This window comes from Schistocerca nitens, chromosome 9 (assembly GCF_023898315.1).
Source record: "Schistocerca nitens isolate TAMUIC-IGC-003100 chromosome 9, iqSchNite1.1, whole genome shotgun sequence".
Classification (NCBI taxonomy): Eukaryota; Metazoa; Arthropoda; class Insecta; order Orthoptera; family Acrididae; genus Schistocerca; species Schistocerca nitens.
The window spans coordinates 40,916,356-40,938,692 of record NC_064622.1 but is presented as its reverse complement, the minus strand read 5'-3'; the positions used below and the strand labels follow the sequence as shown (position 1 = coordinate 40,938,692).

Below are 22,337 nucleotides of genomic sequence, written 5' to 3'. Positions count from 1 at the left end.
TTCCCCAATACATGTCGTTCCCAAAAAGGACAATTCCTTTCGACTCTGTGGAGACTATAGGCGTTTGAACGCCAGAACAATACTTGGTAACTACACTGTCCCACACCTCCACGATTTTTCACAATCCATGTTCGGTGCCAATTTGTTCTCTGTGTTAGACTGCAAAAAGGCATACCATCAGATTCCGATGCACCCAGAAGATATCCCCAAAACTGCTATGATCACCCCATTTGGACTATATGAATATTTGTTTATGCCTGATGGATTGAAGAATGCCGCCCAGACCTGGCAAAGATTCATTGACACCATTCTACGTGGCCTTAATTTTTGCTATGCCTACCTAGATGACGTTATTTTCTCCACAACTACTGAGGAACACAAACAACACTTCCAACAGGTTTTTGGTAGATTGGCACGACACGGAGTTGAGATTAATCATGACAAATCCCAACTGGAGAAGCCAGAGGTTATTACCCTGGAACATTTGGTCAATGAGGGCATTCGTCCCACCTCAGATAGAGTACAACAAATACTTGATCTTCCCCTCCCTCAAACCTATAAAGAGTTACATAGATACCTCAGAATGGTAAATTTTTGTAGACTTCACATTCCACATGTAGCATCTCTTCAAGCCCCTCTCACTGGGGCCTTAAAGGGAAAGAATACCACAGGTGACAGACACACAGAATGGGATTAGACCATGCAGCTAGCCTTCGACTCGCTTAAGTATGCCTTGGTGAACGCTATTACCCTGTCTCACCCTCACCCTGGTGCCTCCCTGACAATAACCACAGACGCTAGCGATAATGCCATTGGCACAGTTTTGCAACATCAGGTACTACACCCCTGGGTTTCTTTTCAAAAAAGCTCACCGAAACGCAAAGAAAGTGGTCCGCATTTGATCGTTAAATTTACGCCATTTATGAGGCCGTAAAGTACTTTTGTACAGATATTGAAGCCCGACTTGTGACAGTTTACACAGATCACAAGCCCCTTGTCGAGGCTCTCCACAAACCAGCATTAGATGTACTACCCAGAAGGTTTCGCCATATGGATTTGGTATTACAATGTTTCAGACTTTCAATATATCAGGCGTAATGACAATGTTGCAGGAGACTACCTGTCACACCTGTCCTCCCTGAAGACAGCTATTGATCCTCACCGCTTACACGAGCTCCAGCTATCCGACCCAGAGATACAGCACCTTCTTTCTGACTCTGATACTTCATTACAAATTGCTCTACTTCCCTTCCCTAATGATGATTGCTCTTTGTATTGTGACATTAAAACAGGTCATCCTCGTCCTATAGTCCCTAAAGCACTTAGGAAAGATGTTTTCGACACAATCCACAATCTCGCTCACCCGAGCATTCGCGCGACTACGCGCCTCATTACAGAGAGATACGTTTGGCCAAATGTAAAAAAGAGATTGTAATCGGTGGGCGAGAGCATGCCTACCTTGCCAGAGAGCCAAAATACACAAACATACTAAGCCCCCATTAGGCAAATTTACTGTGCCCACAGGTAGATTCCGTCATGTCCATTTGGACATCGTCGGTCCATTACCGATATCTAACAACTTCCGTTACTTACTGATCATGATAGATCATATCACACGTTGGGCCGAGGCTATCCCCATCACTGACATTACGGCCGACACTGTAGCTAATGCTTTTGTCCACCATTGGCTTTCTTGTTTTGGTTGCCCTACTTCACTTACCACAGACCAGGGGAGACAGTGTGAATCTAATCTGTTTAATCGCCTCTGTCAACTGTGTGGTATCAACAGATTCAGAACTACAGCCTATCACCCGCAATCTAATGGCCTAATAGAACGATGGCACCGTACCCTCAAGCTCGCTCTCATGTGTCATTCTTCCTCTTGGACTGAGGCACTCCCCTGGGTTCTTTTAGGTTTGAGGACAGTTTTCAAAGAAGACCTTAAAGCGTCAGTTGCTGAGATGGTATAAGGAGAAAACCTTGCACTTCCGGTGGATTTTCTCGATGATCCTCCTCTACTTCCCGAGGATCAACTTCCCAAGTTGGTATGACAGGTTCGACAGCGTATCACCAAGTTACGTTTTCCACAACCTCGATTGCATGCTACCCCTCCGGTTTTCATTCACCCACACCTCAGTTCTTGTAACTATGTGATGCTTAGAGAAGACACTATGCGTCCACCCCTTGCTCCACCCTACACTGGCCCATACCAGGTCCTGTCACGCTCTGAAAATACTTATACGATCCTCTTTAAGAACAAACCATCTGTCGTGTCCAATGAGCACTTGAAGCCATCATGGATCCTTAACGACACCGACATACACAATAATGAATTTGTTTTGCAAGAAACTTCAGAGGCCTGTCCTCTACCTTCTCCACAAGCTAATCAAACACTCTCTGTAAGTCAAGGCCTCCCTCTTCTATACTTCACGCCTCCGAGTGCCACCAGTAATGAACTAGTGTTTCAAGTGAACTTTAGTGACTATGATGTAGACTCTATAAAAATACAACTTGTTGACACTTCTTTTTTTATTTGAAATTCAAAACAATTCTGTGCCATCTGACCAGAAAGACATTAAGCTATTACAGTGTTTCAATGTGGCTCCTGGTACTTCACAAAATGACATTTCAGCCTATGTAGACTCCAATAATGTTTTATTTATAATAGTAACCCCCCTTCTCCTTCGTCTTCCCCGAATCCTCCTACCCCTATTGCTATCACCCGTGCTGGCCACACCATACGGCCACCTCTCAGACTTCAAGATTACGTCATGCCTTAAATGTTTACCTTCCCTTTACCACTTACTCCCCATCACTCCTCCTATGTACTCCGCACTCCGGGCGTGGGGGGGGGGGGGGGGGGCCTCTGTGGCATAACTGCCAGAAAATATTAATATCTTTGGATTTTTGTACTTCGTTTTACTTACTTTGGCTGTTGACTAGTTGGTGTGAGACATTCGTCATGACTGTTACCGTGATTGTCAAAAACTATTTCTTTGTGTTTTGATTTATCTTGTGCCAGTAAAAATATTACATAGTGAAAGTATATGGTGTTTTCTGTGTTGTAAGTATAGCACTTGCTATAATAATTATGTTACATGCTAATTATTATTATTATTATTATTATTATTATTATTTATTTTATGGCCTTCATTGGACCACTGTAGTCTAAACAAGTTGTTACAAATGGATACAATTTGGTTTGACAATAACTTAATATATTTAGGTAATATAATTATTAGAGGCTATTCTTATATGAAAGGTGTTTTGCTCTTCTGTCTGCCCAATATTTCTTCATTCTTTCAGATATTTTCTTTCTTTCTTCATCTGAGACAACTCTTCCTGTACTCCTTTTATTGATTTTCATTTGTAGTCTGGTTTGCGGGTCTTGCAGTATTCTGGTTTTCACTGTCTTGTTTTTTTTAGGTCATCTACTGTAATTTGAAGTTCTTTTATATCTTCCTTAATTTCTGTGATCCATTTAATGTCGCTCTTGCTATTCCACAATTTTTGTATTATTTTTTTTACTAATTCTGTTTTCTGGAGTTCTCATCAGATGTCCAAAGAATGAGATGCGTTTCTTCCTGATTGTGCTCATGACTGGTTCTATTTTCTTATATACTGTTTCATTTGATGCTATTCTCCAATGTCCCTTTATTTTATACTGTTTATTTATACATGCCCCCCCATGAACCATGGACCTTGCCGTTGGTGGGGAGGCTTGCGTGCCTCAGCGATACAGATGGCCGTACCGTAGGTGCAACCACAACGGAGGGGTATCTGTTGAGAGGCCAGACAAACATGTGGTTCCTGAAGAGGGGCAGCAGCCTTTTCAGTAGTTGCAGGGGCAATAGTCTGGATGATTGACTGATCTGGCCTTGTAACATTAACCAAAGCGGCCTTGCTGTGCTGGTACTGCGAACGGCTGAAAGCAAGGGGAAACTACAGCCGTAATTTTTCCCGAGGACATGCAGCTCTACTGTATGATTAAATGATGATGGCGTCCTCTTGGGTAAAATATTACGGAGGTAAAATAGTCCCCATTCGGATCTCCGGGCGGGGACTACTCAAGAGGACGTCGTTATCAGGAGAAAGAAAACTGGCGTTCTACTGATCGGAGCGTGGAATGTCAGATCACTTAATCGGGCAGGTAGGTTAGAAAATTTGAAAAGGAAAATGGATAGGTTAAAGTTAGATATAGTGGGAATTAGTGAAATTCGGTGGCAGGAGGAACAAGACTTTAGGTCAGGTGATTACAGGGTTATAAATACAAAATCAAATAGGGGTAATGCAGGAGTAGGTTTAATAATGAATAAAAAAATAGGAGTGTGGGTTAGCTACTACAAACAGCATAGTGAACGCATTATTGTGGCCAAGATAGACACAAAGCCCATGCCTACTACAGTAGTACAAGTTTATATGCCAACTAGCTCTGCAGATGATGAAGAAATTGGTGAAATGTATGACGAGATAAAAGTAATTATTCAGGTAGTGAAGGGAGACGAAAATTTAATAGTCATGGGTGACTGGAATTCGTCAGTAGGAAAAGGGAGAGAAGGAAACATAGTAGGTGAATATGGATTGGGCGGAAGGAATGAAAGAGGAAGCCGCCTTGTAGAATTTTGCACAGAGCATAACTTAATCATAGCTAACACTTGGTTCAAGAATCATGAAAGGAGGCTGTATACATGGAAGAAGCCTGGAGATACTGACAGGTTTCAGATAGATTATATAATGGTAAGACAGAGATTTAGGAACCAGATTTTAAATTGTAAGACATTTCCTGGGGCAGATGTGAATTCTGACCACAATCTATTGGTTATGAACTGCAGATTGAAACTGAAGAAACTGCAAAAAAGTGGGAATTTAAGGAGATGGGACCTCGATAAACTGAAAGAACCAGAGGTTGTAGAGAGTTTCAGGGAGAGCATAAGGGAACAATTGACAGGAATGGGGGAAAGAAATACAGTAGAAGAAGAATGGGTAGCTCTGAGGGATGAAGTGGTGAAGGCAGGAGACGATCAAGTAGGTAAAAAGACGAGGGCTAATAGAAATCCTTGGGTAACAGAAGAAATATTGAATTTAATTGATGAAAGGAGAAAAAATAAAAATGCAGTAAATGAAGCAGGCAAAAAGGAATACAAACGTCTCAAAAATGAAATCGACAGGAAGTGCAAAATGGCTAAGCAGGGATGGCTAGAGGACAAATGTAAGGATGTAGAGGCTTGTCTCACTAGGGGTAAGATAGATACCGCCTACAGGAAAATTAAAGAGACCTTTGGAGAGAAGAGAACCACTTGTATGAATATCAAGAGCTCAGATGGCAACCCAGTTCTAAGCAAAGAAGGGAAGGCAGAAAGGTGGAAGGAGTATATAGAGGGTTTATACAAGGGCGATGTACTTGAGGACAATATTATGGAAATGGAAGAGGATGTAGATGAAGACTAAATGGGAGATAAGATACTGCGTGAAGAGTTTGACAGAGCACTGAAAGACCTGAGTCGAAACAAGGCCCCGGGAGTAGACAACATTCCACTAGAACTACTGATGGCCTCGGGAGAGCCAGTCCTGACAAAACTCTACCATCTGGTGAGCACGATGTACGAGACAGGCGAAATACCCTCAGACTTCAAGAAGAATATAATAATTCCAATCCCAAAGAAAGCAGGTGTTGACAGATGTGAAAATTACCAAACTATCAGTTCAATAAGTCACTGCTGCAAAATACTAACGCGAATTCTTTACAGACGAATGGAAAAACTGGTAGAAGCCGACCTCGGGGAAGATCAGTTTGGATTCCGTAGAAATGTTGGAACACGTGAGGCAATACTGACCTTACGACTTATCTTGGAAGAAAGATTAAGAAAAGGCAAACCTACGTTTCTAGCATTTGTAGACTTAGAGAAAGCTTTTGACAATGTTGACTGGAATACTCTCTTCCAAATTCTAAAGGTGGCAGGGGTAAAATACAGGGAGCGAAAGGCTATTTACAATTTGTACAGAAACCAGATGGCAGTTATAAGAGTCGAGGGGCATGAAAGGGAAGCAGTGGTTTGGAAAGGAGTGAGACAGGGTTGTAGCCTCTCCCCGATGTTATTCAATCTGTATATTGAGCAAGCAGTAAAGGAAACAAAAGAAAATTTCGGAGTAGGTATTAAAATTCATGGAGAAGAAGTAAAAACTTTGAGGTTCGCCGATGACATTGTAATTCTGTCAGAGACAGCAAAGGACTTGGAAGAGCAGTTGAACGGAATGGACAGTGTCTTGAAAGGAGGATATAAGATGAACATCAACAAAAGCAAAACGAGGATAATGGAATGTAGTCAAATTAAATCGGGTGATGCTGAGGTTATCAGATTAGGAAATGAGACACTTAAAGTAGTAAAGGAGTTTTGCTATTTAGGGAGTAAAATAACCGATGATGGTCGAAGTAGAGAGGATATAAAATGTAGACTGGCAATGGCAAGGAAAGCGTTTCTCAAGAAGAGAAATTTGTTAACATCGAGTATAGATTTAGGTGTCAGGAAGTCGTTTCTGAAAGTATTTGTATGGAGTGTAGCCATGTATGGAAGTGAGACATGGACGATAACTAGTTTGGACAAGAAGAGAATAGAAGCTTTCGAAATGTGGTGCTACAGAAGAATGCTGAAGATAAGGTGGGTAGATCACGTAACTAATGAGGAGTATTGAATAGGATTGGGGAGAAGAGAAGTTTGTGGCACAACTTGACTAGAAGAAGGGATCGGTTGGTAGGACATGTTTTGAGGCATCAAGGGATCACAAATTTAGCATTGGAGGGCAGTGTGGAGGGTAAAAATCGTAGAGGGAGACCAAGAGATGAATACACTAAGCAGATTCAGAAGGATGTAGGTTGCAGTAGGTACTGGGAGATGAAGAAGCTTGCACAGGATAGAGTAGCATGGAGAGCTGCATCAAACCAGTCTCAGGACTGAAGACCACAACAACAACAACATTTATACATGTCCTAATTATTCTTCTTTCTATTTTTAGTATTCTGTCAATTTCTGCTGTATTAGTTGTTTTGAAGATAGTCTCAGCTGCATACGTTATTTCTGGTTGTGTAACTGTTTTATAGTGTTTTAATTTTTCATCTATAGATAGCCTTTTTTTGTTGTATGTAGTTTTGGTAATGTAATTTGCATAGTTCAGTTTTTTTATTCTATTTTGCCATGATGGCTTCTCATTTAGATTGTATGTTATTATTTCGCCTAAATACTTAAATTTATCAACAATTTTGATTTCCTGTTCTGCTATTGTAATTTTGTTTGCAAGTGGTGAATCAGTTAGCATAATCTCCGTTTTTTCAAATGATATTCTAAGGCCTACTTTCTCTGCTATTTCTTGTAGCGATTTCACTTGTTGCCTGGCTTCTTGAACGGTGTTGGCTAGGAGAGCAAGATCATCAGTGAATCCCAAGCAGTTTAAGCTAATATCATCTTTTGCACTTCCAATTCTTATCCTCTTTGCATTGTCCTTGTACCATTCTCTCATTATGTATTCCAGTGCACAGTTGGAAAGTAATGGTGATAGGCAGTCACCTTGTCTTAAGCCTGTTTTTATGAGGAATGGTTCCGAAATTTCTCCTCTAAACTTCACTTTTGATTTGGTGTTGGTTAGAGTGAGTTGTATTATTTTAATTAGTTTTGGATGGAGTCCTAGATTTCTTAAAATTTTTAATACTGAAGGTCTGTGGAGACAGTCATATGCCTTTTTAAAATCTACAAATGTTATTGCCAGAGGTTTGTTCCGTTTCTTGTAGTATGCCATAATCAATTTTAAACTAATTATCTGCTCTGCACAGCTTCTCCATGGTCTGAAACCTCCATGATATTCCCCTAACTCCTATTCTAATTGCTCCTTGATTCTTTCATATAGGATCTTGGATAGAATTTTATATGTGCAATCTAGGAGAGAGATTCCTCTGTAGTTATCTGGGTTGCTCATCTCCCTTTTTGTGTAGTGGGTGGATGATAGCTGTGGTCCAATGTTCAGGAAATTGTTCTGTTACCCAAATTTTTGTTAGAGCCATGTGTAAGGAGGTCTTGACTGTGTCACTTGCATATTTCTACATTTCAACAAAAACCTGATCTTCTCCACATGCCTTATAATTTTTTTGTTCTTTAAGAATTTCTTCTACTTCTTGGAAAGTTGGAGGGTCTAGTTTGTTAGGTTTGGTTTTTATTGGGGTATTTATGTTGATTTGTAAGGGTTCTTTGGGTTCCTCGCAATTCAGAAGTTTGTAAAATGCTTTTGCCATGATTTCTGCATTTTCCTTGTTACTGTGTGTCATTCTTCCATCTTCATCTTTCAGTATTAGTGTAGGGGCCTCATATTGTTGTAGTTGTTTCCCAAAGATTTTGTAGTAGTTCCTGGAGTTGGTTTTATGATAATTACCTTCTATAGACTTTATAATATCTTTATGAAATCCTCTCTTGATTCTTCTAATATTTTGAGTGAATTTTTTTCTTTCATTTTTTAGGTTGGTGGCATTTTCTTCAGTTTTATGTGTTTGAAACTTTAACCATGCATGGTGTCTATCTTCATGGAGTTTGTCACATTCTGATGTCCACCATGCATGTTTCCTTCGTGGGTTCAAGGGAGCTAGATTCTCTGCTTCTTTTTTAAGATTAGGCACTAGTTGTTCTAGATCATCTGTTAATTTGATGGTTTGTGTTATTTGTTGGTACTTATTATTTTTAATTAGCTGATGTGGGTCAAACCTCCTTTTTATTTTATTAGTTTTTCCGGTCCTCTTCTTTAACGGTGTGAATTTGATTTTAATTTTAACCATATAATGGTCTGAGCCTGTGTCTACGCCTCTCAGTACTTTAACATTGTTGGTCTCCTTATGAAAATTTTTGTCCATACAGACATGGTCTAGCTGCCACTCGCCCTTCCTCCAGTCTGGATGTTTCCATGTTTTAAGTTTACTTGGCTTCCTCTTAAAGTATGTTGATTTAGATATAAGGTTGTGTTCTCTGCAGAGTTCTACAAGTCTTTGACCGTTTTTGTTTGTAAATTTATGTGGACTCCATTTTCCAATTATATCTTTATATTTCCTTTCTTTTCCCAACTGAGCATTGAAATCTCCCAATAAGATTTTTACATTCTTTTTATTTACTCTGTTCACAGTTTGTTCTAGAAGGTCCCAAAATTTATCTACCTCTTCCTTTGTTTTTGTTAGACAATTTTTTTCATTTGTTGGGGCATGAGCATTTATTATTGTATAGGTTTTATTCATTGTTTTAAAGCTTAGAGTTGCAATTCTTGGTGATACTGCTTGGAAATCCGTTACTGAATCTATTATTTTTATGTTTACTAAAAACCCTGTTCCAAACTGGGGACATTGTTTCATTGCCCTCGGTCCTGGTTTCCCATTATAAATTCTGTATCCTTGTGATTCGAACGGGTCCTCTGTGGTGTTTCTCATTTCTTGGATCCCTGTTATTAAAATTTTTTGTTTATGTAGTTCATCTGTGAGCTCCTTGAGTTTTCCGGTCTGAAGTAGTGAGTTTATGTTGTGTGTTGCTATATAATTTATTTGCTCATGTTTAATCTTCTTTTTGTGTTTTAGTGTGCATTTGGATGGTTGCAAACGCTCCGATTCGTTGCTGTCTTCTAGTTGACTACCCACCGAATCCGATGTAGCCTTTTCCTGCCTTTTTGAGCAGGACGGTGGAAATTTTTTCCTAAAAGACCTTTCCATTTTTGACTGTCGAAGGTTGTCAACCTTAGTTGGAGCAAATCTTACTTATTAATATTGCTCATGCTAACAAGCTTCCTGAACAGTAATTATTAACTATCTGTGTAAGATTCTAGGCATATTTAGTATATACAGTCCATATTATACTCCCATGTGTTTTACACACAAATTTGTTGTTTTTTACTCAAGTCACTGGAATCTGCTACACACACCACAGGTGATTTCTGTTTTATGTGCATGGCTTTGTGACACTTTATTCAGTTGTCGCTAGTCTTGTTGCCTTCACAGAGGCCAATTTGGCACTTCTTTCACTTCACAGGCGATTTTAGTCCCATGGCCTTTCATTCTGTCTGTTCTTTTGTTCCTTTGAGTTCATTCACCTGCTGAAATATGACTTACTTCTTTTCCATGTTCTTGTTCATTGCTATTTTGTAGATGACCCACGAATTTATTGGTGTGTGTGTGTGTGTGTGTGTGTGTGTGTGTGTGTGTGTGTGTGTGTGTGTGTGTGTGTGTGTGTCGGGGCATACGGGCACTCAACGTCGAGGTCATCAGCACCCTGACACACATTAAAACAAACGAATGTGGACAAATTTAGTAAAATGGAAGCATACATGCAAAGAAAGTGGGAAAAGATGAAAAATGATGTATAAGAAAATCAAACATAAGGAAAATGAGAAAGGAGCATCAAGGATGCCAAAGGAAATTGTCACTGGCTGGCCACTTACATAAAATATGGGCGAGCCAGTTACCCTGTGAACACATTAAGACCCTCTCCCCCTAAAGTCTTGGTAGAAACATTAAACAAGTCACAGAACCTATAAACTTTAACCACATTGGTTTGAGTATTTCCTAAAAGAGATGGCAGATCTGACAGCAAGTCAGCCATGGCACGCTGGTCAGAAAATAAAATGCAATCCAATAAAATGTGGTGCATTGTGACCTCCATGCCACAAGTACGACACATTGGAGGGTCCTCTTGCCGGAGCGGGAAGCCATGCATCATAGGACTGTGGCCTATCCGAAGCGGAGTGAGGAGAACCTCGTCCCATCTACTTGGCTGGAAGGAAGAACAACACACATACGTTGTGAGCTTGACTAAATGGAGCTTATTGTCAGTCATTTCCAGTCACTCATCTTCCCACCGACGCACGACTCATGAGCTTAACAGTGAGGTGAGTGCATGCAGGGGGATGGCACACTGAAATACTTGCAGACTGAGACACACCTCCTTGGCTGTGAGATCTGCCGTTTTGTTCCCAGCAAAGCCAATGTGCCCTGGAAACCAACAGAAAGCCACCTCCTTCCCCAGTCGTTGTAGTTGTAGGAGGGCATCCTGGATGGTCTGGGCTATTTTATCCGCTGGATACAAATGTTTCAAAGAGTAAAGGGCACAATGGAATCCCCCTGTTTCAACCCATCTGTAAAAACAGCTACATAGTCATGGGGCCGAGATAAAAATGGCAAAAAAAATTTGCATTAAAAACAGAAGCAGGAATGCAATCTCTCTTGTACCGCACCAAATCTAAAATCACTCTAGGCCTCTCCAGTAACCAGGGTGGCAGGCAGTTAAAACCCTGGATTTGGGGCCATATGGACTCCACACCAAGGGACTCCAGCACATGCTGCACACAGATCCCAAATGGCATCATGGGCTCAGGGACTGTGGGAAAAAAGACGGTCCAGAGGTGGGTGAGCAACAATGTGGTGAGCGGGTGAGGTTGGAGCTGCAAGAAACTTACACACCTGGTGCACCAGGAGCAGCTGCCACTGGATGATAAGTGGCAGTTCCTAGGTCTCAGCACAGAGGCTGGGTATGGGACTGGTCCGATAAGCACCCGTGGCCAGTCGAATCCCTGCATGGTGGACAGCGTCAAGGACCCGCAAATAAGAGGGCCTCGCTGACTGATACACCATGCACCCGTAGTCCAGCCACAAACACATAAAAGCCCAATAAAATTGGAGGAGATGCTCCCTGTCTGCTCCCCAGGACCTGTGGCTGAGGCACTTGAAGATGTTCAGTGCCTTCAGGGTTCTGGCTTTCAAGTCTCGCAGGTGTGGCAACCATGACAATCAGGAGTCAAAAATGAGGCCCAGAAACCACACTGTTTCTCTAAAATGAAGGATAGTGTTCCCTATATGCCAGGCAGGTAAATTAAAAGGACAATGAGAATGATTAAAATGAACACACACACACACACACACACACACACACACACACACACACACACACACACACACACTCTCTTATCGGCAGAGAACTGACAACCCGTCTTTGCAGCCCACTCCTCTAACCACTGCACTGTAAGTTGCAACTGATGGCTCACCGTTGCAACACTGGAGGAGGAACAGAAAACAGCAAAGTCATCCACAAATAAGGAGCACTGTACTGGACTCCTTACTGTACATGTTATACTGTTGATGGCTATGGCAAAGAGGCTAACACTTAAAACACTGCCCTGGGGGACACCATTCTCCTGCTCAAATCGATCAGACAGTGCGTAACCAACTCGGGTCCTAAGAAACTGCTGAGACAGAAAAGACCGAATGAAAATGGGGAGGTGGCCAAGAAATCCCCACTGATGCAGTTGTGTGAGAATACAGTGTCTCCAAGCAGCATCGTATGCCTTACTGATATCAAAAAATATGCCAATACAGTGATGATGATGGAGGAAAGCCTGCTGAATAGCTGCTTCTAGGAGGATCAGGTTGTCGACCATGGACCGAAATTTTCAAAATCCACACTGAGAGCGGCTAAGGAGTTGCCTGGTCTCTAAAAGCCAGACCAGACGACAGTTAACCATCCTTTCCAGGGTCTTTCCTACAAAGCTCGTTAAGGCGATTGATAACTACTGGGACATGAGCAGTCCTTTCCTGGTTTGAAGAGATGGATTAGAATTACCTCCCTCCACGAGCTGGGGAAGACATCTGTCTGCCATATTAGACTAAAACATTTGAGGAGGATTTCCTTTCACACCGCAGGCAGATGTTGAAGCACGCAGTGCCAGATGTGGTTGTGACCGGGTGCAGTGTCAGAAGTCTCAGTCAGTGCTGATTCGAGCTCCCACATGGAGAAAGGGGAGTTGTAGGCCTCAGAACTGTTGAACCCAAAGTCCAACTTTTCCCTCTCGAGAGTCGCATGGTAGCGACAAACACTGGATCCTGGCTTGCATTGGCAGCAGTTTGTGCAAAATGCTCAGCCAGCATCTGTGCAATGTTTCTAAGTGTTGTTTGGAGGCACCCCTGGTTCAACACTGCAGCTATCTGCTGTGTTTACTGAAAATCCTCCGGATGGCTTCCCATACTTTTCAGACACAAGTGGAATGATTGATGGAGTTCAGGAACTCATGCCATGACCACTTTTTTCTCTCTTTAATGACACAGTGAGCCTTGGCTCTCGTGATTTGGAAGGATGGGAAATTGTCCACTGTTGGGCAGCATTTAAACCATCGAAGAGCTGCACGGATGGCTAAATGGCACTCTTCTGTCCACCAAGGGACAGGTTGCCTCTGAAGAGGACCGAAAAACATTGGCATGGATACATGGATAGATCACTTGCGTGATGTGATACATCGATTTCTGGACACTGTCACAGAGTTCAAACATGGGCAACTGGCCAACCAGTGTCCAGCTAGCCCTGCGAATCATACACGTTGGTGGCTTTTGTTCCAGCAACACACCACTGAATAGCTGAAGGTGGATCGGGAAGTGGCCACTGGAATGAAGGTTGTCAATGACCGCCCATTGAACAGAGTCGGCAAGGGTTGGAGAGCAGAGAGATAGGTTGATGGCTGAGAATGCCCCAGTAGCAGCACAGAAATGAGTTGGAGTACCAGCATTTAGGAGGCACAGCTCTCAAGATGTCAGGAGGCTCTCCAAAACTCAACCCTGATGGCAAGTAGATGTTGAGCCCCACAGGACATGGTGGGGATTGAAGTCTCCCAGGAGGAGAAATGGTTGGGGGTGTTGCGCGATAAGACCTGTGAGAGCCTCAGAGTCTACTGTATCCAGTGGAGGTAAATAAAGAGAACACACTGTAAGCTGCTGACATGCAGCAATTTCAACCACAACTGCTTGCAGGTTGGTATCCAGGGGAAAAGCAGAGGAGTGGTGCCCATTATTGACAAACACAGCAACCCCTCTTTTGGCTCTTTCCCTAGTCAGGTCATGTTTGCGATATAAGGTATAGCCCCATAGTGCAGGGGCATCAGATGCTTTGAAATGTGTTTCCTGCAAACACAAGCACAGAGAACATTGCTGCATTAGGAGTTTCAGTTCCTCCATGTGCATACTGAATCCATTCATGTTCCACGTTAAAAGGGAGCCATCTATCAGGGGGGGTAGTACTTTAATCCCGACTTTCTGATGGAGAGGGGAGCCCACAATGGATGGAGGCTCAGGTTTGGAGCAAGATGATTGTCCAAATCTGACATTGAGCTCCATAGCCTTTAAAGAAGAATTGACACATGTCAGAGAGGTCAATGTTGACATCATCAGGCTGTTTTCTGTCCAATTTATTGGCACCATGTCCAAAATATTGTAGAAGACACACACTGGCCATCTCTTATGTGTATCCTTTGTAGCGTATTTAGATGCCATTTAATCAACTACATCCATCCCATACTTTGTTGCATTTTATAATGGTAAGGTGCCAGGTTTCTGCTTCAGGAGGCAACAGACTCAGAAGAACGACATTTTTATTTTTATTTTCATGGTATACAGACATGGTGCAGTCTATGTTGCCAGTCTGTCACAGAATTTGGGCAGAGTACTTCAGCATTTGCCTTTCTTACTTTCATGACAATTCTTGTTAAGTGCATCAACTAATGAAGTTTTATAATATTATCTATCTAAAGTTTTCTTTTAAACAATGGAAACTCCAGTTAGGAATATCAACAATGTAGGAAAATACAGATTGCTACTTACAATAAAGACAACATGCTAAGTAGCAATCTGTCTTTTCCCACATTGTTGTTAAGTTTTCTTTTCTTTGAGCTGCTTAGCAAGATGAAGGCACATGAAAAAAAATGTTTGTCATCATGTTTCTTCCTTGATTTGGGAATGATTCCAGGAGACTTAGAATGACTTACTCACTGAGTGACTGCTTCTCTCTATGCATGTCCTCTTTCCTGAGATATGGCAAAGCATTACATATATATTCTGTTGGGACATAGGCAACAATCCAGAATTTAATATCATTGTCAGGTGTGTTAGGCCTGAATTGAAAGAACCTGCGTCTTGTTTTGCTCAGTAACAGCTGCTTGACAATGATTATTTTTATCCTCTGCAGTAAGAATGAATACAGTTTTTAATTACAGATACAAGAGCAAATTTGTTGGCCAACAGGCCTTCAACCTGTGTTGATTTTTCATGGAAATGAAGAAATCTGAGGAGCACCTGAAATCTGTCCCTTGGTACAATGTCCTTGATGAAAGTAGGGCCCTAAGAATGCGACTGAAGATCACCCACAGACATGCCTTTTGCACAAATGACACCCCAAGCCGATATCAGGGCTATCAATTTTTCCAGTTCCTCAAGTCATACTGTCCAGTCATTGTTTGTAGTACTTTTTGAGCATTTATTACATGTCTTTGTTAACAAGACATAGCATTATGCCAATAACAACAACAACAACAACAAGACAGAAAACAGTGATGACAGAGTCGTCTACTTCTTGTGAAGCATAACCAGTGGGGCCTCTCTCATCTTTAGAAAATCCACAGTCAATCTCCTTCCACAAGATGAAAAATTGGTGATCTCCCACTTGGTTCCACTGGATATGCTGTGATGGTTGAGGTGAGGATCATCTAAATCCTCCTCCATTAATCCTCCCCATTCACAATGTCTTCATCTTCAACCTCACTTGCATCTGGTATGAAATCCTTATCTTAACCAGTGAAGACAATTTCCAATTCAGTGTCAAAATTCTTTAAGAAATGGGAGACATGCTTGAAAAGCTCTTCAAAGTATTTTATCTGAATGACATGAAGTAAACTGTGGCAGATTGGAAAGCACACATGCCGAGATGCACCAATGAGCAGCAACAACTCTGCATGGTAGCTGATAGTTGTCATTTCGCATTTACATATTTTCAGAAGAGAAATTACATTTGTGTCAAACTGACCTCTTCCACAGTTCTAGGTACATCAAATGAAATGTCCAAGAAAATATAAATATTTTGTAAATTGCAATACATCATTGTACAGAAGAGATAAAATTAGGGAAAACCATAGAATTTCGTGAACGAAGTAAAAAAAACTGGATGTGACATTGAAGAAGAAAGTATGACAGGGGTCACTGTGACCCCTTCCACCATTCCAGTGCTAAGCTTTCTAGTCATATAGTTAAGATCTTCTCCATCTTATGTTAGTACAATGTGGTCATTCGCAAAACATAAGCTAAATAACTTGCTGACCTCTAACATAACTCTCATAACTTGGCATTTTATAAGCCAAGCTTCCCTGTAATGAAAAGCATGCACTCTGTTGCAGTTTTGTTGAGTTTTAATGAAATCATCCAATGTAATCTTTAACAGCCCCAGCGACATTTATTGTGTCAGAAACAACACAAGCATAACATTTTACATGGGAATTTTAGGACGGAAACATACAGAAATATTAGGGTTGGCAACTAAGTGGGAGATGAATAATGAGTGATGCACAGATGCACTTATTTCTCATTTAATTCCACTAGCTTTCAAACTAATTTGAGATTTCTGTCATAATTCCCCCACACCTCCCACTCCCAACTGACCACACCACTCCATATGTGCCTGCGCACAAACGAGTATACATTCGTGCACGTGTACACAGCATCCCAGAAGTGTTGAAATGAACTTTGAGGGATTTTAGAGGGTGTCTTGAGCAACAAATTAAGGATGGGAAGCCATGCCTGGAAAAGTCATCCAACAACACTATAGAGAGTCTTAGTTATAGGCACCGGTGCCTGCCGCTAGACCTCCCTTCGGCAGCAAATGTGAATTTTCGCTGATGGACTGTAGGCAGAGCATCTCAAAATGTTTGTTATTCAGTGCTCACAACTGAATGCAATGACTGCCTGTGGAGAAACTGGCCTTGTCTCTGATGAATGGAATGCTCTGTTGCCTTTGTGGATGATGGTTTCGGACACAGCTTTCCATCTGCAGTTTATTTTTCTCCTGTATACCAAAAAAACACTGAAGATTTGGAGGGTTCCAGGAGCAAAATAAACTGTGGATCGAAACCTGTGTCCGAAACTGCCATCAACTGGGGTAACAATCATTGCATATAGGGGACAAGGCCTTTCTAAGCAGCAACTAGCTCCATCACGGCAATCAGTTGCAATCACTGAAAAACCACAATCCGAGACATATGCCTATAATACATCAGCATACAAAGTTATGTTTATTGCTAAACAGGTGGCACAATGGCAGAAACTGGAGCCTATAACTTTGACGCACTACGAGGTGCATTCAAGTTCTAAGGCCTCCGATTTTTTTCTAATTAACTACTCACCCGAAATCGATGAAACTGGCGTTACTTCTCGACGTAATCGCCCTGCAGACGTACACATTTTTCACAAGGCTGACGCCATGATTCCATGGCAGTGGTGAAGGCTTCTTTAGGAGTCTCTTTTGACCACTGGAAAATCGCTGAGGCAATAGCAGCACGGCTGGTGAATGTGCGGCCACGGAGAGTGTCTTTCATTGTTGGAAAAAGCCAAAAGTCTCTAGGAGCCAGGTCAGGTGAGTAAGGAGCATGAGGAATCACTTCAAAGTTGTTATCACGAAGAAACTGTTGCGTAACGTTAGCTCGATGTGCGGGTGCGTTGTCTTGGTGAAACAGCACACGCGCAGCCCTTCCCAGACGTTTTTGTTGCAGTGCGGGAAGGAATTTGTTCTTCAAAACATTTTTGTAGGATGCACCTGTTACCGTAGTGCCCTTTGGAACGCAATGGGTAAGGATTACGCCCTCGCTGTCCCAGAACATGGGCACCATCATTTTTTCAGCACTGGCGGTTACCCAAAATTTTTTTGGTGGCGGTGAATCTGTGTGCTTCCATTGAGCTGACTGGCGCTTTGTTTCTGGATTGAAAAATGGCATCCACGTCTCATCCATTGTCACAACCAACGAAAAGAAAGTCCCATTCATGCTGTCGTTGTGCGTCAACATTGCTTGGCAGCATGCCACACGGGCAGCCATGTGGTCGTCCGTCAGCATTCGTGGCACCCACCTGGATGACACTTTTAGCATTTTTAGGTCGTCATGCAGGATTGTGTGCACAGAACCTACAGAAATGCCAACTCTGGAGGCGATCTGTTCAACAGTCATTCGGCAATCCCCCAAAACAATTCTCTCCACTTTCTCCATCATGTCGTCAGACCGGCTTGTGCGAGCCCGAGGTTGTTTCAGTTTGTTGTCACACGATGTTCTGCCTTCATTAAACTGTTGCACCCACGAACGCACTTTCGACACATCCATAACTCCATCACCACATGTCTCCTTCAACTGTCAATGAATTTCAATTGGTTTCACACCACGCAAATTCAGAAAACGAATGATTGCGCGCTGTTAAAGTACGTAAAACGTCGCCATTTTAAGTATTTAAAACAGTTCTCATTCTCGCCGCTGGCGGTAAAATTTCATCTGCCATACGGTGCTGCCATCTCTGTGATGTATTGACAATGAACGCGGCCTCATTTTAAAACAATGCGCATGTTTCTATCTCTTTCCAGTCTGGAGAAAAAAAAATCAGAGGCCTTAGAACTTGAATGCACCTCGTATAGCGTTGTTGAATGACACTTCCACAGCTGGGTTCATATCTGATTTGTTCCTCAAAATATCCTCTCCAACCCTCTGAAGTTGGTCGAAATATTTCTGGGGCACCCTGTAAAACTAAAATTACTAATGCTTTTTTCTTGAGATATGAATAGTGCTCCCCTCACTTCCCAGAATATTAATGTATACAACAGTCTACAGTGTCAGTATGGCAACACAATGTCAGAGGAATCTTTTTGATTACCTGCCTCATCTTTCTCTTTATTTTCTACAAAGCTAGAAGGTCCTGCGTGAAGTATAAACAATGGGAGAACTAAAGATAATCATCAGTATACATTGTTGACGTGTTGAGTGGCAGACTGACAGTGAAACAAGATCAAAGTTATCCAAAAACTTAAAATTTGAGTTTGAGTGCGCGCGCACTCAGGCGCACACACACACACACACACACACACACACACACACACACACACACACACACACGAGAGGGAGTGAGGGGGGGGGAAGTGGGAGCAGAGAGAGAGAGAGAGAGAGAGAGAGAGAGAGAGAGTCCTACTGCAAGTGAGACTCCAGCACTGGGACAACACAATAGGAAAACACATCTATTGTAGTGTCTGCCTACACACTGAGTGGTCACTGCAGCAGACTGCCTTGTGAGGGGCCCAGGTTCGATTTCCGGCCTGGTTGAGATCTTCTCGAATGTGTTGTACAGTCTACATCATCATTTCAGCCCCATCGATATGCAAGTCATGAAGTGGTATCAGCTAAAAAGACTTGCACCTGGCGACTGGTCTACCTGACAGGAGGCCCTAGCCACACGAACATTTCATTTCATCTACCGTATTTACTCGAATCTAAGCCGCACTTGAATCTAAGCCGCACATGAAAAATGAGACTCGAAATCAAGGAAAAAACATTTTCCCGAATCTAAGCCACACCTGAAATTTGAGACTCGAAATTCAAGGGGAGAGAAAAGTTTTAGGCCGCACCTCCAAATCGAAACAAAGTTGGTCTATTGTAATATGAGACACAATTTAGGTAGAATAAATGACGATGCAGCTACAGTAGTTTGGTTCGAGTCGTAAGCTTAGCAGTTAAGCTTTACCAGGTGGCCATTGCTATGCGTCAGGCGTGCTTCGTCTGGTTTGAATCGGTTGCTTATTTTTCTTTGATCTGATAAGTACCGTTCTCTTTGTTGTAGGTGTATACGTCACTCTAGGCTGAAAATGCATTATTGTACTGTGTCATGCATTGTTCGTCGCATTCTGATAATAAGTGTTTACGACCTGTCGCCACTAGCGGCATGGCTTGCTTTTGTGCACGCTACTGCCACTTGCAATAAAAAAAAAGAAAGGAATTGTCTCATTAGCGAAACAATGGCAACAGACTGCTATTTGTTGTTACTTACACTGCTGCTTTCTTTGATAATGATCAACAAGAACCAAATAATAGACTGTGTTTGATAGATGTTCTGAACGAGAGTTTAGCGAAAATTTTTCTCCGTTCGAAAATCTTTGCAGACGCCTCTTTTCTACATTACATTCTGCACAGAAATTAGAGTCATCTTAGATTTAAAAATCTAATCAATTGCCGTGCTTCATTTCTGATTGTATCAATATTAGGCATAAGAATAATACGAATATAAACATGACATGATATGTATATTCTTCCGCATTTGCTGCTGTCTCACACTAGTTTCGTAGGTTATTAGGCAGACAGGATTTAAATGAGATAGCAGCAAACACGAAAGAATACACGGCAAAATGTTTATATTCGTATTATTCTTATGTTGACGAGAATTCTGCATGTGGTTCGCAATTCATAAAAGTTCCTATTAGCAACCATCTCTTCTCACAGGTAGGAAAAAATTCAGAACGTAGAGTTGGCCATATTGACAATCATCCCAAATAGTCTAGCCAGTTGGATTTTCGTAGTACATTGAAATGCTGCTACATTCAAAGATGAACAACATGGAATTTGTATTTACTTTGTTGGATAATGTATGAAAATGCAGTGGTCGAAACTCGGGGCGGAGAAAAAAGCTCGTCTTACACCTTTTTTTTAAATTTATTTACTGACGCAGAGGTTTTGGGGCCAGTATTTGTGCCTGCAAAACATGCCTGTGTAGCGCTACATATATTCGACAGCAGAAGTTAGTTGTGGCGGCACCTACCAACATTTTTCAGAACTTCCGCTTACTTTGCACTCGATTCTAAGCCGCAGGCAGTTTTTTGGATTAGAAAAACCGGAAAAAAGTGCGGCTTAGATTCGAGTAAATACGGTACTTTATGGTATATTAATTTGAGCTGCTTTTATAAACACAGCAACAACTGATTTACACCACAATTGGTGGACAAAAGACTGGCTAGCCATACTTTAAAATACATTATCCAATTCCAAGAAAATATGAAATAATAATTACTTACTTCATCTTCAGATTCCAAAGCAGCAAACTGGGTAAAAATATGTTCCAGTGGCTTCCGACAAACATTGGCCAAAACATTCAGACGACCTCTGTGAGACATGCCCATTACAACAGATTCTATACCATACTCTGTTGAGTGATCAATAATCTGCTTCATGGCTGGTACCAAGATTTCACAACCCTCCAAACCAAATCGTTTTTCACTTGACCATTTTTTTGCCAGAAATGCTTCAAGTCTGAGATAAAAACATAAAATGGCAATGATTTAATTTCCTCCAAATAATTCTTTTAAAAACAAAATTATGACTTACAGATTATATTTAAAAACACAGCTCATATAAATGAAATCCTGGATAGGTCAAGGAACTGGAAATACGAGGTTTGCAGGAAAGTCATTGCATCTTTTTTTGCCTTGTTAATTAGTGAATGGATCACAAACTGGTATTTGTTGCATGGAAGCTATGCAGGCATATTTATGTATTCACAACAGGTGGCTCTGTGATTGCGGACAGTAGCACAAAGTGCACTGCAAAATCCGTCGTAGGGTGTGTGTCATGAGAAATGGAAGTAGCCTGCCTTGAGCAGTGTGCATAGAGAAAGATAGCCATTTGCTGATGAAGAAATGCGAGAGACTGTCACAGTGACTAGGTGGAAGGCCCTTGGGAATAATGTCTTTCCATACCATACAGTGGTATGCTGGGTACAAAAAGTTTCAGTAAGGACGTGTGGTAATCACTGATCAGCCATAGTTGGGATGACTGAAGTGATACATGCTGTCATAGAGCAGCTCCTGGAGGAAGACAAATGATGGATTCCAATGGCGTTAGAGAGGGCAAGTAGTATTGAGAAAGGCACCATCCATGGGATATTGTGGACAGAGCTTCAACTGTGCAAAATTACATTGTGGTGGGTATGAACTGACATAAGTCCAATAGTGAATGCAATACACAATATGCTCCAACCACCTCACAAGCTGCAACTGGATGGTGACCATTCCTTGTCACGAATAATAGCCATCGATGTTGGGGCAGGGCATACGAGCCAGAACTCAAACATCAGTCCACAGAGTGACAACATGTTGAATCATCAAGATGACAGAAGTTCTGTCAGAATCCTTGCCATGTTAAATTGATGATGATCGCAACACTTGATGCCAGGAGAGTCATTGTGTGTCACTTTGCTCCACATGGCAGAACAGTGAGTGCAAAGTACTACAGGAACTTTGTGGTGTAACAGGTATGATGAGGCACTCAGGAGAAACATCCAGATCTTATGGACAATGCGAAACCACAGAAAGCAGAGAGTGTGCAGCGTCAACTGTGATTCTGTCGATGGGAAGAATTGGAGCACCTGTCATACTCTCCTGACCTTTCACCTTGTGGCTTGTCTTAAATGACTTATATATGAACCATTACCTGTCAGGCGGACTGCA

The 22,337-nt window shown here is 41.8% G+C and overlaps 1 protein-coding gene across 1 annotated transcript in view; it reads right to left on the bottom strand.

Annotated features, from left to right (window-relative positions):
• LOC126203184 (2-oxoglutarate dehydrogenase complex component E1-like) overlaps positions 1-22,337 on the bottom strand; it is a 230,750-nt gene that overhangs the window by 102,305 nt on the left and 106,108 nt on the right. The window contains exon 6 of the mRNA XM_049937426.1: positions 20,907-21,141. Coding sequence (XP_049793383.1) covers positions 20,907-21,141 — 235 coding nt within the window. The remainder of the gene's footprint in view (positions 1-20,906; positions 21,142-22,337) is intronic.